General features: G+C 40.9%; 1 protein-coding gene across 2 annotated transcripts in view; it reads left to right on the top strand.

Annotated features, from left to right (window-relative positions):
• The window catches only part of CMYA5 (cardiomyopathy associated 5), a 249,381-nt gene that overhangs the window by 150,675 nt on the left and 82,366 nt on the right, over nt 1-16,340 (top strand). The window contains exons 4-7 of one of the 2 annotated variants that reach the window (XM_069223208.1): nt 2,067-2,300; nt 4,239-4,261; nt 7,676-7,797; nt 10,618-10,767. In XM_069223208.1, coding sequence (XP_069079309.1) covers nt 2,067-2,300; nt 4,239-4,261; nt 7,676-7,797; nt 10,618-10,767 — 529 coding nt within the window. Of the gene's footprint in view, nt 1-2,066; nt 2,301-4,238; nt 4,262-7,675; nt 7,798-10,617; nt 10,768-16,340 lie in introns of those variants that run through there. The other variant, XR_011201397.1, reaches the window with a different exon arrangement.

The following is a 16,340-nucleotide window of genomic DNA, read 5'->3' as shown; positions in this document are numbered from 1 at the left end:
CCCATTGTTTTCTGCCTCTTTTGTTCCTATGATGTACTCTACTCACCATTTTGTGTCTTTTCTGCTCTCATTTTGTGCCTATTTCTCATACTTTTTGGTCCCTCCTTTTTGTTCCTTGCTCATTTCTTGCTGTCTCTTTTTTGTGCCTCTTGGCAGGACCCTCTGCTCTGATTGTGCTGCACCTCTGTCTCCCCTGCCTGTGCCCTTGTTTCCTTCCCTTCTTACCTTTTCTTATCTCCTGTTTTCCTGCTTCTCGCCTCCAATCTCCTGCACCGTTCTCTTCCACGTCCACTTCCCCTTGCGCTCCTCCCCCACTCCCAGGACCGAATTAAAGGTAGTCGCACTGTTGATTCGCCACTAATGCGCCAAAGGCAAGCCTCTCTGCACCAGTCCATGCCTAGACTGTGCCCAGTGCCGGAAACCCTCATTGTTCCCAAACCACCGCTAGCCCGCTGCGTTCCTTTGATCTCTGAACCCCAGCCACCACTCTCCACACTGCTACTACACCATTCCTCTCAACACGAAAGGAACTTCACCTTCTCCTCAGGTAGATTTGTGTGCACTCTCACTCCCACCCCCCTACCACATTAACACCCCTTACCTGACACCAACACACCTAGCGCCTGCCAGACCTCACACACCAACCCCCCACCATACACTTTTCACTCACATGTTTGTTACTTAACATCTGCTGGCTTGGCAAACACACAGCGAGGATATGAGACCTTCTGAATGACCAAATCTTGGACCAACCTGTTCTTCCTCATGGAAGCTTGGCTCGCCCCAGCCTCGGCACTGGGCATTGCACTACTATCACTACTGGATACAAAATTGTCAGGCAAGACTGCCAACACAAGGCTAGAGGAGGAATCAACATCCTTTTCAAGGACTCCATCTGCTGCACCACCTCTGCAGACACCGCATCCAACTACATAGAGCACCTCACCTTCAAGCTACAGATCACAGCAAACTCTTGCTGTGTGGAACCCTCATGTACAGTCCACCAGGTTCGCTTACCAACTTCACCAGTGATATCACATATCTGGAAAGAGTCCAGGATACCTTCTATAGTTCAGAAGTACCCTGGAAATGCTAACACAAGTACACATTCCATTTGCACCCTCAAGGCCCTTTTGTAAGTTAACCCGAGATGTTTACATATGACTCCGAGATGTTTACATATAACTTTGCCAGTAGTGCAACTCCTGTACCTTGGTGGAAGATGGTTTGAAATGTTATAAAGTTGCACATTGGGAAAGGACGATCAAGTGGAACATGCTTTAGTCCATGAGAGCATTGCTGGCCTCTGCCCCTCCCCAATGCCCAGGAAGCTGTCACTCTGTGAATGAATGCCACTAACAGGGCATCTGGTACCATTCTAGTGCTCCTAGCGCTCTTTAACTCACAGCACTGATCACAAGGAAGAAGGAGCCCCTTTGCTGCCCCTTTGTTTCTTGTGATTTAGAAGGAATCACGGTGTTGACATTGAGAGACTGAATGTCACTTTTATATGATGCTTTTTTTTTTACTGCAAGCCTGACACTAATTATCTCAAACTCTGTGAAGGAAGAAATCCTTTTAATACATTGGTTTCGCAGAGTCTTACTAGACGCAGAATTAAAGAACCTCTTTACCCAGTCTTGCATCACTGACAGTCACCAACAATGCACTTCTAGAATGTTCCTTGGAGGATGCCAGCTGAGGTTTGAAGGTGTATTGTGAGACATTCACCTTGTGGCCTCTTTCAGTTTGAGCATCATAAACAGCAGGGAGGAAGCTTTGGGGTGGCATACAGATCAGTTTACAAATCTTCGTTCGAGCAGGGCGCTCAGGTGCAGCAGATAGGCACTGTGCCACACCGACACTCCTATTTAAGAAGGAATGTGGGTATTTGTTGCTCTCCTTATTTCAATATCTACTACAAGAGAGACTGAAACATATATTTGACTCGAGGGTTCAGAAATTAAGCATATTAAGTGTGTTCTTTAAGTGGCACAGCCAATCGGTTTTACTGGTGCGCCCAAACCTGGTTTAACATATTTATGCTTTTTAATTTGTTCCTTTAGGAAAATTGTAGCAAGAATGAGAAGTTTCTAGAAGAGCAGAATGAAGAGATGATTAAAAGTGTGGAAGCCCAGCATCATGAGAAGATGCAGCACTTTGAGGAAGTGAAGAAGTTGAAAATGGAATATTTATATGAACAGATGGTCAGCTTCCAGCAGAATATTGATACAGCAAAGGGGATACTGGAGAAGACAGTGAAAGAAACCGAGGAACACGAACAGCTAGTTTTTCTAAACGTAAGTGTAAAATTCTGTTTCTCTAGTTTTAATTTACAACATTCCCTCGTGCAACATTCCTTCGTCACAACATTCCACCCCTGCAGCTCGGTCCATAACATGAGCTGACGGCTTTTATCAACTGTTATAGCCCTTGGCAACGGGCTGTAATGTAATATTATGTCAACTCTGAAAATCATTCTGCAAATGAAAGACTTACGTTTGCTACGGGAAACGCAGCCTTCAGTTTTCAGATAGTCAAACATCTCTCCGGTTTACTAACAATTGGTGAAGATGTTTCTTCATAAAAATTCACCCCTAGAAACAGGTTAATATGTCCTCCTCTTTAACAAGTGTTGCTATTTGACATGCATTTACGCGATAGTGACCATGTTAATATATTGCGGTCACCTTGGACTTGTTGAAATCTGCTTTCAGGCTTTTAAGAAGCTATCATTTTACTCAGATAGTGATAATAACCCAAATAGATAAAGAAAGAATAATATTACTGGACAAAAATAAATAAAACCCTGCATATTTAAATGTATTTGAAACAGCAGAAAGAGTGATTAATTCGTTGTCAAGAGTTTTGTTATCAGTTCCTATCATCGGACTTCTCATTACAGCAATTGTTTTGAAGGGACATTCAGAATTTAGAATCGAAGTTAGCTGCTCAGGCTAGTCAACAAATCAATACATTTCAATAACGTGAAGCACAATAGTCTCCACCAAGAAGAAAGAGAGTAGTTAGATTTTCAAACCATAAAGGTTTATTGAGGGCTAAAATGTTTACAGAAGGCAAAAACCATCAAGATAGTGTGAATTAATAATCAATATGTGAATGTAATAGTTAATATGAAGTACAAAATAATTAAATCCATATAAGGTAGAGGACGAACTACCATAAAGCTGCCTCAAAGGAAAAGTAACATAACATCAGATCTCTCATAGAGAGCACCCTACACTGCCCTAAGCTGTCCTGAAAATGGATATAGCATTTCTTTTCCATAATCTACTCTGCACTACCTTAAATAACACAATTCTAACATTTGCTACAACTACACATGGTCTCCATAAAATGATCCACTCAGGCTAGAGTGAAAATATACAATCCCAAGCTCATTAGTTTCTCAGGATCCTCCACAATACAGCTTCTCTAAGTATTCCTCCAAATTAGAAAAATCACCAATAACATACAATACTTTGGACCAGATTGTACTCTGCAAGTGTACTGTTGCAACCAATTAGGGCATTCTCATGCATCATGTAAAAGAAAACATGACCCTTGGGAGAGGAAAGTGAAGGCACATCAAGCTTGTTAATTCGGACTTCATCTTGGTCTAGAAGTAAAACGCAGGTCAGGAACAAGATGGCACCCAATGGTAGCCATTTTAAATACAGGCTTTAATTAGCTATGGTAAATCTAAACCTGAATAAAACACAGTTAGTAGCATTGGCATGTTAAAGAAACATGTAATACGAAAAAACCCTTTCAAACACAACACTGAGCTCAAGGAGAAATTAAAATTTAGATAGCAACAGAATAAAAGAGGTTCACCCTATAGTATGAGAATTGTGTACATGTATTCAGTGGTGTACTGGCTATACTGGGCACAATGAAAACATCTGGCAGGCTGGTCCTATGTCAGTTTTCAATCTTTTTCATAGAAACGATGGAAAACATTGTAATCAAGAGACCATTTACCAATTGATGCCGTTCATATAGGTTGGGTAATGTCAAATTTATGTATACGTGAACGGATGTAATGAGCTAGAAAACGTAATTTATTAATATGAAATGACTGCAAAAGTTCTTGCCAAAAGGTTGCATCATTATAGCCATACTGAAAGTGCACCAAGCAGTATTTATTTTGAAGAGACTGTTTCTTTAATTGTTTTTTTCATGATCTCAGTTGTGTTTCCGGTTTTGTTAAAAGTACTCTGTTTCTTCTTTCTTAGTCAGCCCAAGAAATCAACAACAGGTATATAAATAGGATTGAAACGTAGTTAATTGTGCGTGAGTATTGAGAACAGCATGGTTGCTGTGTGTGCAGTTGTCAGTTTTACGCATGCAGCCACTATAGGAACATGAATACAAGACAATTCAACCCAGACCCAATTATCAATCTCAACAGTTTCTAAGTACTTTCAGCACAATCCCCAACCCCTATGACTAAACTTCACAAAATGCAGTGAAATCGCTCTTGTTCCATCCATCGCATTGCCTTCCTCTGGTATTTAGAATGCTTGTGTTGATTCTCAAGTTGGGGACCCAGACCTGAATTTGGATGCAGTCAGTAAGTTTACTGGATCTTAGGACAGGAGGCTGAAAATATAAGCTAGTAGACGTGGGTGTGAGACACTGAAAACATAAAAAGAAAGGAAAACAGATGCAAAAGTGTGACAGCGCAATTGACAAAAGCAATTTGCTGAATTTTGACTAACAACTATGATCATTTGTCTTTTTGGACCATGGTCTGTACAACATACGAATCAAAAGTAATTAGACTTAGATTAGATAAAATAGGCAAACACAGCTTTCAGTTTTCCAATAGTCAAACATCTCTCAACAATTGATGAGAGTGTTTCTTCATAAAAGCGCACCACTAGAAATAGTTAAATGTATGCCCTCTTTGAAAAGTGTTGCTGTTTTGCCTGCGTTACGGTGCCCATGTTAATATATTTTGGTTTCTCCACCCTCGCGGATGCAAAAAAGATCATGTTGGTATAAATGGACATAAAAGATTGAAAAAGTATCATATATTTAAACTTAATTGATTGGCAATGTAGAGCTATTTACTGGCAATCCAAAATCCGCAGCTGCTGTCCCATTTCTGTGCATCTTTTCACTGAAGTGTCTTTAAAGATAGCCCGAGATGTGTGGGTGGCAATACCCATTGAAAAGCCATGTCCAGCCCATTTTTTCCCCTGAAGTCCATGTGTTCAGATTGGACCTTAACAATGTAAAATGCCCTTCGACCGTGCTTAATTTGACAATAAGAAGGCAAGTATCTACCTAGATCACTTAATTCAGATATAGAGCTATTAATGTATTTGTTTATAACGTGGACAAGGCCAGGGATCATTAAAGTACTATACAGCATATGGATTTGTGTATTGATTGGTGCTTAGGATAAATCTGATACATAAAACAGAGTCACACAGTGGAGTAGGGAACTTGAGAAAGCCTAGATTAAACGTCCTCCGAGTTTGGTGGAAAAGGTAGATTTTAAGTTTTCTAAAGGCTTTCATTGATGGTCGTGGCCAGGGATTGTTCTATAGAATTTTACTTTGAGGTGGATGACCTGTGTTTAGGAGAGTGCTTGCTTGTTTCTCTTCAAACATAAAATCTATATTTTTTCGTTTTGAAGGGAATCAGTGAAGACTTATGTTATTTGACAGCACCAAAGCATTTGTTTTAGTGATACCTAAAGCTAAACTTGCTTAGAACTGGAATTTTGAATTGTTCCAGTCACCATTGTTAATATTTTTTAAGAATTCTGATGTGAGTTGAAATTTTGGCACCAGTTTAATGTTGGAAAGTTTCTTTTTTAGGGTCAAGCGCTTGCAGGTGCTCTGGCCCCTGTTGTAATCGCTCTGTGGGCTATTAACCAAGCCCATCAGTTTGATTGGTTTGTGGGCTTGCCTTTTAAAATTCGCTTGATTTCATTAGTGAAAGGCATGCATACAACATGCCTTTTCCGGTGTTTATCCCTACTCTACAGCACCGGTAAACTACAGAAAACATACGAGGCTCCGTGTTTTCCGAAAGGCTTCTGCACTATTTCTTTTTATTTCGTACGCAGCACGATGTCGCTGGGCAGTAGTTGAGCGCTTTGTATGACATAGACCCTGTTACATGGATACTTCTACTTTTGCTGGTAACATGGATAATTGCACTTTTGCCGATAAGTTTCACTGCAAGCAAACTTCTGTTTCCTTTTCTGTGCCTCCTTCACTCCCATGATGACCGTTGTCTCGCATATGTGAAACTGTTTTACCTTTCATTATCAGTTTATGTGGCAAAAGAAAAGTCCGGTTAGGAGTTTACAACGTCAATGGCTCTAACTTGAGCAAATGCGAGACCATTGCATTGCAAAAGCTTGTTAAATATTGCCATACCTACATATGTAATTCTCTTTGCTGGTTGAAAACTGCTTAGGACTTTTATTCATCTTACTTAAAATGTTATCCCATGGCACTTCCATTTTCATTCTCTTCTCGTTACATGAATAAAAATAAAAAGTGGCTGGGTTTAACTAGAACATATGGGATTATGGATGGCCATTAATCTTTGCAGAGGTAAAAGTAAAGTTAAACATTTGAGATTAAGCAATATATATATTTGTGTAGTAAATACCTGTAACTTTACTACTGAAATAAACCGTTGGCAATGTGTTCTCATTAACACTTGATGACTTCTCGATCTTGGTTAACTGAAGATTATCGAGAGATTCGTTTTATTTATTTTATTTACCAGAAATGCTCAGAGGGTCATCTCTAACATGAATAAAAATTGCCCTTAGTTGGTGCTGTATATTTAAAGGCCTGAACATTTGTACTGATCAGGAAACAACATTTGGCTCAATATATTGCTCATTTCTGCAGTGTTCCCTTGCTGTCGCCATTACATTGAGTCAGCTGTTGGTGGCAGTGTGGAAAATGAGAACATTTCCAGTCATGCATTGTGACGAGGTAACCTCTGTGGGTAAATTTTGCATCTAGTTTTTCTTATATGATTCCCTTGGAAATCTCAATCCTGGAGAGATGAGGTAGAGAGATGCAAAGTGGACGTCATGTTCGAATCAGGATTACAAATGGTAGAATTTGTGTTGAAGCAACACCATAACCTTCTGAGTTTTGCCGCTCAGAGTGGCAGGAAAACATATAATATTAACCCACAAGTCTCATTCCAAGTTGCAGAATTCTTAAATGCAGAGGCAATGCTGCCACCCATAAGTACCTTGTGGTATCAGTATTGCAAGGTGTGGTACTTACATTTTAAAACAACAAACCACACGGCACTTACACCAGTGTGGAAGATGAAGTAGACACTTTCATAGAGTTTTGTGAAACAGTGGCAAAGAAGGTCAGATGTGTGGGCGAATATACATATATCTTCAGTTAACTGGGAGCATGGTGTATTTTTGTGTTAAGGATGCTTAAAATAACACTGAACTCTTTGCTAAACTCTGCGTTACTTTATTACGTGCTAATCAGCTTGTTTCGTGTGATGTGTATTTAATGTATAATGTCTGTCTGTTTTTAACCACTAAAACGAAATAGTTCTTAGTGGACTTTTTTTTTATTTGCGTAGAGAGTGTAACTCATTTTAAGATCACTGCTACCTGTAAATTATCAAAAGTGACTTCCTTTTGTCATGTTCTTCACCATAGGCTTCTGTTAGCGATGGAGAACACCCTTTCATTAGAAAAGATGCCAAGCGCATTTTCTCTGTTTGACCATTATGCAGAAAACTCCTTGAAAAGCGACCAGAAGATGCTTAAGCACATCGCTGGTAAGAACTATTTTAATGCAGATCCTTCATTATTAATGAAAGAATTACATGTATCACACAGTTAACAAAAACATTTGTAACCACAAAACGTGTAAATTACACTTAAGCATGACCATCATTTGTACATGTTGGTAATTTACAGATATCTCCGATTTACACATGTCGTTGATTCCTGTACATAGAATTTATGGACTTACGTATGTTTCCCTAACCATATTGGTGCAAACTTTACGCACTGGATATATCAAACATGCATAGAGTTTTGAAATGTTTGAAATGTCATCTTTTTCTTTTGATTGACAAATTATTTTTCCAATAAAAATGTTTTACTCTTAACTGTCCCTCCTTCTTATGCCCACTGTGTTGTCTCTACCTAATTTGAAAGCTGTGTCTTATTGAAGAGAAATGTGAACTCCCACAGTGATACTGGATTAAGACTCGATAGCTAGGGATGATGAGCAGTTAATGGCAGCAAATTGGTTGGGATTGCAATAACAGACTGGACTCTTTTTTTCCTGGAACAAAGAAGGTCTGATCATGTTTCTGATTCATGATTTTCGTGATGTACAGAACCCATGAGGAAAGACAGTCGCGGACACCACCTACATGCCACTTTCATGTGAAATCTGGTGACAAAATGACAAGTTTTACAAATATGAGCTCCAAACACCCTGATGAAAACTCTACATTATTATGGTGTGGTGGTAATAGAGGGAGGTAATACCACCTGTAACTGTGGAAATACCAATTCAGCGAAGTTCAGTTTATCTCTGGTCCGGTGCTACTTTGCATTCTGAGTTTCCAGGACAGAGTAGGTGGGGATATTACGTTTTGTTCCTTCACAAATGACACAAGGTTTTGTATAGCGATATTTGAGTGGAAAAAGCCGCCTGCTTTGACTGGCACATGGCTTGTAACCCTGCATCCTGGTCAGGAAGCCTGGTAGTCTTGATTACCAGCCCCTCTGTACTGAGGACCTCTAAACTGCGACGTCACCAGCGTTTTTTCTAACTACGTCCTCCATGTGCGAAATTCATCTATTTGTGCTCACTAATGTTTTTTCATTCGTGGTGTGTTTTCCTAGAGCACGCCACCTTCAGTGTTCTTGGAAAGTGGATCCTTCGATGCGCCCTCTTACTGTTAGTGTGAGCGTTGCATCATGCGCTTCCTTTTTTCTTTACAAGTGGTCGGTATTCTGAATGATTGTTGGACTATGCATGTGTTTTGAATTAACAATTTTGAGGTATATTTTTACATTGACACATTAGGAATAGAGTTTATCTCCATGTGTACTTGGATGAAATCTGTATATATCTACAAGTACTGTTTTTCCTTCTACTACAGTTTTCCTGAACATTTTCAATTTTTCTAAAGTCTGCACATGTCTGATGCTCCTGCAGTCTTTGGCTCCTGACATACCTCCTGCGGTCATTCTTATTGCCTAAAAGTGGCTTTGCCAGTTGCTCACTGAAACCATGAAGGCTTTTGTGCACCTAAGTTTTGTTTGGTTTGCAAAACCAATTTGTCCTGACATACATCCTGCATCCTTCATCAGTGAATCAGAAATTGTGGAAAGTGCAGTTACTAGTTTAGGAGTTGTGACACATTTTCAAGTTTAAGGTCGGTGCCTGGAAGAGGAAGGTGTCTGTATAGGTCACCCTGCAAAGGTAGGTGAACACCCACACTCTCACAGGTTTCGGGGTGGGTTGCTTCTCACCTCCCCTGGAAAGAATAAAGCAAAAAGCAGGAGTAAGTGCCTTTCAACAATGGGGACAAAAAGGGAGCACGCTGATACTTTGTAGGGGTTTTAGTGAAGATATTTTGCCATGGACTAAAAATTTCTCAGTGGAATAAAAAAAGTTGCATGCATTCCATTTACACATACCGTTCAGTCCACCTGGTGAAAATTCGCTCCCGTAAATTATATGCCATTGAGTACTCACATCTATGATTCTCGCACAGTTCCCAAAGTACTTTTGAGACCCTTTGCGAACGAATCAATGAAACATTGGTAAATGCCTTCTAGGGCTGCAGATGATTCTTTAATTAATGAAGATGGAGAGGAATAAACTTCCAGAGGCTGGGGGTGCAATAGAAAGGCGCTTCCACTTCTGTTCCCCTTTTAGCTCCTAAACAATGCAGGACAGTTAACATAAAAGGGAAATAGACCTGAGGCAAAGCAAAGGAGAAATACATAGGTAGCCGTGTCTGAGGGAAACGCAGACCCATGTTGAGGCCAGCTTTGTGGCGAATATATAAAGCTTTGATTTGATTATGCCTGGTGACCGGAAACCAGAGAATGGATTGATGGGTCATAGACCTGGTCGTTCTTCTGTATATATTACACCAGCCTAACTGCCATAGTTTGACCCCCTTGCAATCTACATAAAGAAGATAGAATGCTGAAGTAGTATAACTGGCATAGTTCAGTCTAGAATTGATCTGTGGATCACGAAAGGGGCTACAGAGATAATTTAAGTCTGTAAATAGAAATCTGTTCCAAACATAGGAGTTATCTTAGGGGAGCACATTTCCAACTTTTTCATTGGACCTTTTGCCAGTCAGTAGTTTCCAGAGAAGCTGAGGTTGCATCTTATCTGTTCTGACTGAGCGCTGAATGAACTGAGCAATACCAAGCTGCTGATACATTGCCTGTTCACTCATCAATTCGTTGACAGCATTCTGCTTAATTCAACCTAATTGGTTGAAAGCTGATTAATGTACACTTTGTCAAGTTTTGATGAGTAAAGCGCAAACTTGTTAAACCTGTAGTGCTTCTTCATCTTAGCTTTTCTAAAGAATAAAATTGTTTTTTTTCAGTTCCTCATACTCCAAAGCTGCAGCCGCAGGAGCCCAACTCAGCTACTGGCACATCGATAACAGCATATTGGCGAGTTAGTGAGGAGGACGTCATTGACTGCTTCCAGGTTTACTGCATGGAAGAGCCACAGGGAAACAGAGAGCAAAGTGGTATGTTAAATGGTCACAGTTGACTAGTTTGTGCATGACAATTGTACGCCACTCCATTGCCCCAGACAGGGTTTGCACTACTTAAATATCCACATATATATAAGCTTGCATGCATACTGTCAGAAGCTAGAGTCATACAAAGCTCACATTGCTTCAAGTAGGAAACATCACCTTCTCTATTTTCATTAGTATGGATGTTTGCAGCTTAAGGAATATGTTTTAAATGTAGACAATTTTGTGTAAATCAGGATAGCTGCAGACCCTACACTGTAGTTAGTGCCCATTGCGTGTGTTGAGTTTTTCTCTTTGTAGCACAAATACGAGTGTATAGCGAGCTGGTGGTCTCATGAATGACATATGCACTCAGAGGAAGACGTAGACTGATTCTGTGGGTGGTCTGAACATTTCAGTGAGGGCAGGTCCAGTGCAAAGTGTAAGGTGTTAAGGGTTTCAATTTAAGCAGATTTCATGGATGCTCAACACTTTTAAGTGTAGACCATGACCATGTCTTTCTGGTGTCAAATGCATTTTTATAGCAGAGTCACAGGTCTCTTGGTGAGCTGGAAGAACTCCAGTGGGCGCCCAAGTCTGGTTTATAACATAATACAATTGCTGTTAAAGGACCCCAGTGCATCCCACGGTATCCCAGACCATTTTAATGGTCACTTATGCCAGTAGCATAGATTGTGATGGTAAATCACAGCTGCTTGTCTCTGCACTTTCCCACTTCCTTGCCTGTCGTTCACTCTGCAAACCCATCCTGTTTTTTTGCTTTTCCAATTATTCCGCTGTACTCTTGTTGCCAGATTTTTGTATGATTTTTTTTCAATGCATGTACTCTTTTTATCTCAACTATGTTTGCTGGTTGATTGTACTATGTAGTCACTAAATGTTCAATAACTAAATATGTTATAATGTTAGCTCGTAACCTTTCCTCTTCAAGTCCAAAAGGCAGAACTCACTTTTTAGGTGCAGTTAACCTTCAATATTGCCTTTCACTGCATCATTTGGTTCAAGGTGTAAAGTTCTGTACTATATCTCCCTTACATTTGATTTCCTCTAGTGTTTACAGGAGTAGACCTTTGATGCTCTCCTCATCCATCTGCTTTATATCTCCCACTGTGATGTCCTCCTTTCTGACCTTAATTTTAGGGTAACAGGGAAGAAAGAGCCCTATAACCTACTCAAAAGAATTGCATCAGAAGCCCTTTGTGTTAGATTGTTTTGCTTATAGCCACCTATTGAGCGCTATATTCATTCATTAAGGAACAGCTTAGTGTTAAGCAACCATTATCAGGCAGGTACCTGTCCCGTTTGAGGTAACAACCAAGGTGCAATATTATTTTCAAAGAGGCCCGCTCACACAAAAAAAGTTTGTACACCATCATCATCATCATAAGAACTTTATTTGATTTTCAACAAATCATAAAAGCACACACATTCAATAACATACAAAATGTATTAGATTTTTTTTTTAGAATTCAAACCAAACAAGAGCTAAACTGATAAAATCGATTAACAAAAAAACCCTTCTGCACGACAGATCTCATGCCTATTTCTTTATACATATCGTTTTTTTGTAAAGATCGCCCCTCTGATAAAATTGAGAACTGCCAGACAGACTTCCTGAGATTCCAATGAATACAATAATCTCCAACCATCATAAAGGGAGGCTTGACAGATCTCAATAATAGGAGGAAAATGAACGCCTAGGGGAATAATAAAATGGACAGAAAAAAAGAAAATGAACAGCTGACTGTCTAGAAGCATTATCACAAGGACAAGGGGGAGATTTCCCACCCAACCCGCCTGAATCGGAAATGCTACTAAAAAATGGACAGTGCCTAGTCACAACCTGGTCAAATAAAATCTATGCTGGGAATTCGAAACAAATAATAAATAAAACTGCAACGCTAAAACAGGCGCAAACTCACTAACATTATTCAAAGATAATGGGCAAAGGGGGGGTTATAGGGGTTGCTTACGGGACATCCTCGCTCTTCCCATATATGCTGATTTCACAAGCCATTTCGCTTGTGGGTGGACATGTTTAACGTATCCTAACGGTGGGATCTTGTCATGATTGGGCAAAGACAAACAATCCGAGATGATTTGTCTGGAAAATTCTGGCTCTTTCGAAGATGCAATTTTGAACTACAACAATAATGGGGCTACACCTATTATACTATCCAAATAATTTAGTCCAACCTCTGAGTAAAAGACCCTTGTGGGACCATCAGTAGTATTCTAAGGAAGGCATTCTCTGTAGCCTGTAATTTGGGACAGTCGGTGTAGCTCTGGACACCTCTACCGTAGGAGGCAGTTGACTGACATTTTGCTTTGTACAAGGTATGCAGCACTTCAACTGGTCTCTGTCCAAGTTTGGCTGTGAAGCGAAAATGTGCTTCAACTATTCGGTTGGGTTGTATGACACAACCACTCATGCCTTAACAAGGCGGTCGGAACCACGACCGCTTCTTTACCACGCATGCCTTTACCATGCATGCCTGTACAATAAATTTTGTTGTAAAAGCATGCTTAGTAAAGGAATATGTGGTAACGGCATGAGTGGTTGTGTTATACAACCTCCCCTCTTATAAAAACAAAAATCTACCCCGATTCCCCCCACCCGCCCTGAGGCCTAAAACTACTCCCCCAACTTCTCTTCCAAAACCTGACCCCAGCCTCTCCATGCCTTGAGCCCTAAAGCCCTGCCCCTGAAAGAAAACAAAAATCCTACCCCGACCCATCCCACCAGCCCTGAGCCCCAAACCCTTCCCCCACCCTAAAAACTAAATTACCCTGACACACCCAACCTGTCCTTAGCCCTAAAATCCTCCCCACCCCTAACCCCTCCAAAAACCTGGCCCAGACCCTCCCCTCCCTGAGCCCTAAAACTCTGCCTCCTGTAAAAAAATAAAAATAAAAATAAACTACCCGACCCCCCACCTCCTCATAGCCCTAAATTCACCCCACCCCTAAAAACTACCCCCCAAACCCTGCCCCACTTACCTCGCTGCGTCCTCTTCTGATCATTCCTGCTCCTCCCATTCGCACCACTAGACAGCTCTGTCTTAACCACACATATGCATGGTTTAAGCATATGTGTGGTTAAGGCAGACATGCAGTCAGTCGTGTTTAAGGTAAGCGTTGTTCCGCTTGCGTGCTAAACATGAATGTGATTTAGCCCACGTTGTTTAGATTGACCAATGGGTTCTACACCCCCATGTCCCCTAGCATATTCCAGAGGTTTGTACACATTTTGACACCGTCAGTCCATGTTTCTCAGGTGCACTATGCACTGTGACCTCTGAAAGGGACCCTCAAGCCCTACACCTTCTGTTGTGAATACTTCCTACAGAAACCAAAGCGCTGTTTGGACCATTACTCCATGCTTCCCTGCTGTACTCGCTTCACGGAGTAAGTGCATGCATTGGAAAAAGTACATTTATTTTTGTAATAATAAGCTGCATAGCCCTGGTCTATGTGGAGCACGTACAAAGCACAGAACATGGCTGTGTGCCGTTTTTGTGCTATGGTGCCTATTCATGAAAATCAGAGAGGGTCCTCAGTAGATCAACTGCTGAGATTGGGCATACCATAATCTGACTGCTTGCACAGAGGGAGCTGAACCACAAGGCAACGATAGTTAAATTTTGTGATAGCCAAGAGTATATTAGCTAACCAGTATAAAATGCACCAGTGAAGGAAGTTGTCTGAGACCAAAGCGTAGCACGCTGTCCCCGATGGGTAGGTCCTACACATCTCCTTATATGATACACTGTAAATTATTGCGATCCAAAGGCATGAAAAGTAGGATCCAAGTGCTTGAAAATCAGCATTCTGCTGTCAAGGGCATTGCAGACATGTTACAGCCTTGCAACAGAACTTTAAAGCCAAATATAGTTGGTCAGAAGAGAGAAAGACATTCACGTCCATTATGCAGAAATGTAAAAAAGGAGCAATGTCTTGAGTCTAGATATGCAAGTACAAGCATGAGTGACACTTGCTTGGTGAATTTATCGAAAACTCGGCACCCAACATGGACCTCAAGATTTTAAACTGGTTAGACTGGAGAGGGACAAACCCAGTGGATGAATGTGAAGATTAAGAATTTAAAACATGTACTGGCCATATAGTACCTTTAAAGTACCGTCTAAGTCTTTAGATGAAACCTTCAAGCACCTATTCTGTGTGGTAATCCCACCTTGTATACTGTTTTACTACCCATGGCCTTGCAGGTAGAGGGATATAAAGTGCTCGCAGCCACAAGAAGTGAGGATGTTTTGTTCCACCCAGATCAGTTTATCGACCAAACGTGTTACATGTGATATACATTTATTTAGTACGGCCCTGGTTCAGAACTTTCTGTGCTTTGCTCCGGCAGAAAAAGGGGTCCAGACTCTGTTCAGAACTTCTACTTTTTGGGAGTAACTCTTCTAACCAGGGTAAACATCTAGGGCATTCATTGTTGTCAGAAAACACATGTTTACAGCCCTGCCAGAGAAAATCAATAATGTGAGAACAATGATTTTACAGATGGCTCTGTCTTTAGTTATCATTCCATCCCCTGGATGGAAAGACTCTTTCCTCTGCCCAAGTCTCAGGAGTGGGATTTTTCTTCCTTCTACAGAGATTTAGAGATAGGTGACTGTTCTCTTGGGACATTGTATTAAAACTTGGGTATGTCATACCGCACTCCTTTCTCTGCTGCTTGGCATGTCCTTGCTCTGATCTGACACCCCCCCATTCCCCCCCCCCCCAAAAAAAAAACACTCACAGGAATCCAAACCTTAACTGTGTAAAAGTCATGCCTAGCAAGCCACCTTGATGCCCTGAGTGGCAAAAGGAAAAGGAGGCACTACCAGGCGTAGACTAATATTACTGCAGTGAACATTGAGACCACTGCTGTATGTGAGTGAGGTCTTTAAAAAGAGAACTGGGCTGTTGCAGTGAGTAAGGACTTTGTAGGGAGCTTGAGGGTGGTACCCAAGTACGTGGGTACACCTTAGGATGCCTGGGGATCTCTAGTGGGGCAGGGTTTACCACATAGTCAATTGGATGCAAGCAAAGCTCCATGGGGAGACTGTTCTCTGGGCACCTAATACTTCTCCATTGGGAACAGAGCGACTCAAACATCCAGTGCATTACAAGGGAGGGATGCCCTCTTCAGTAAATAAGAAAGGGTTGTAAGAAGGGGTGACTCTAGTCTAGATCATGACACCCTTTGGGGGACAATTACTCAAGTGATTGTCCATTGTTGCCTGCATAATTGTAATAGGTGTTCACATACGTGCAAATGAATGCACTCCATAATCACCGTGGCACTGTGCTATGTTTTTTCTCCCTAAGGAAAATATTTCTATCTGTGAAGCAAAACTCTTAACATACACTCTCACCAATTTTAGAGACGTTGCCTCATATTCCTACCTTGGATGCAGATTTACTTCGATTCTTTGCAGGATAATATCTCTGATCTTCTCCATGGTGGAAATGTTCATACCTGACTTGTGAAAAACCACAAACTCACGAGTATTTAGGTGTTCACCTACATAAACACGCATCCCCACTCT

Source organism: Pleurodeles waltl, chromosome 1_1 (assembly GCF_031143425.1).
Source record: "Pleurodeles waltl isolate 20211129_DDA chromosome 1_1, aPleWal1.hap1.20221129, whole genome shotgun sequence".
NCBI lineage: Eukaryota > Metazoa > Chordata > Amphibia > Caudata > Salamandridae > Pleurodeles > Pleurodeles waltl.
This window is presented reverse-complemented; position numbering and strand designations above follow the sequence as displayed.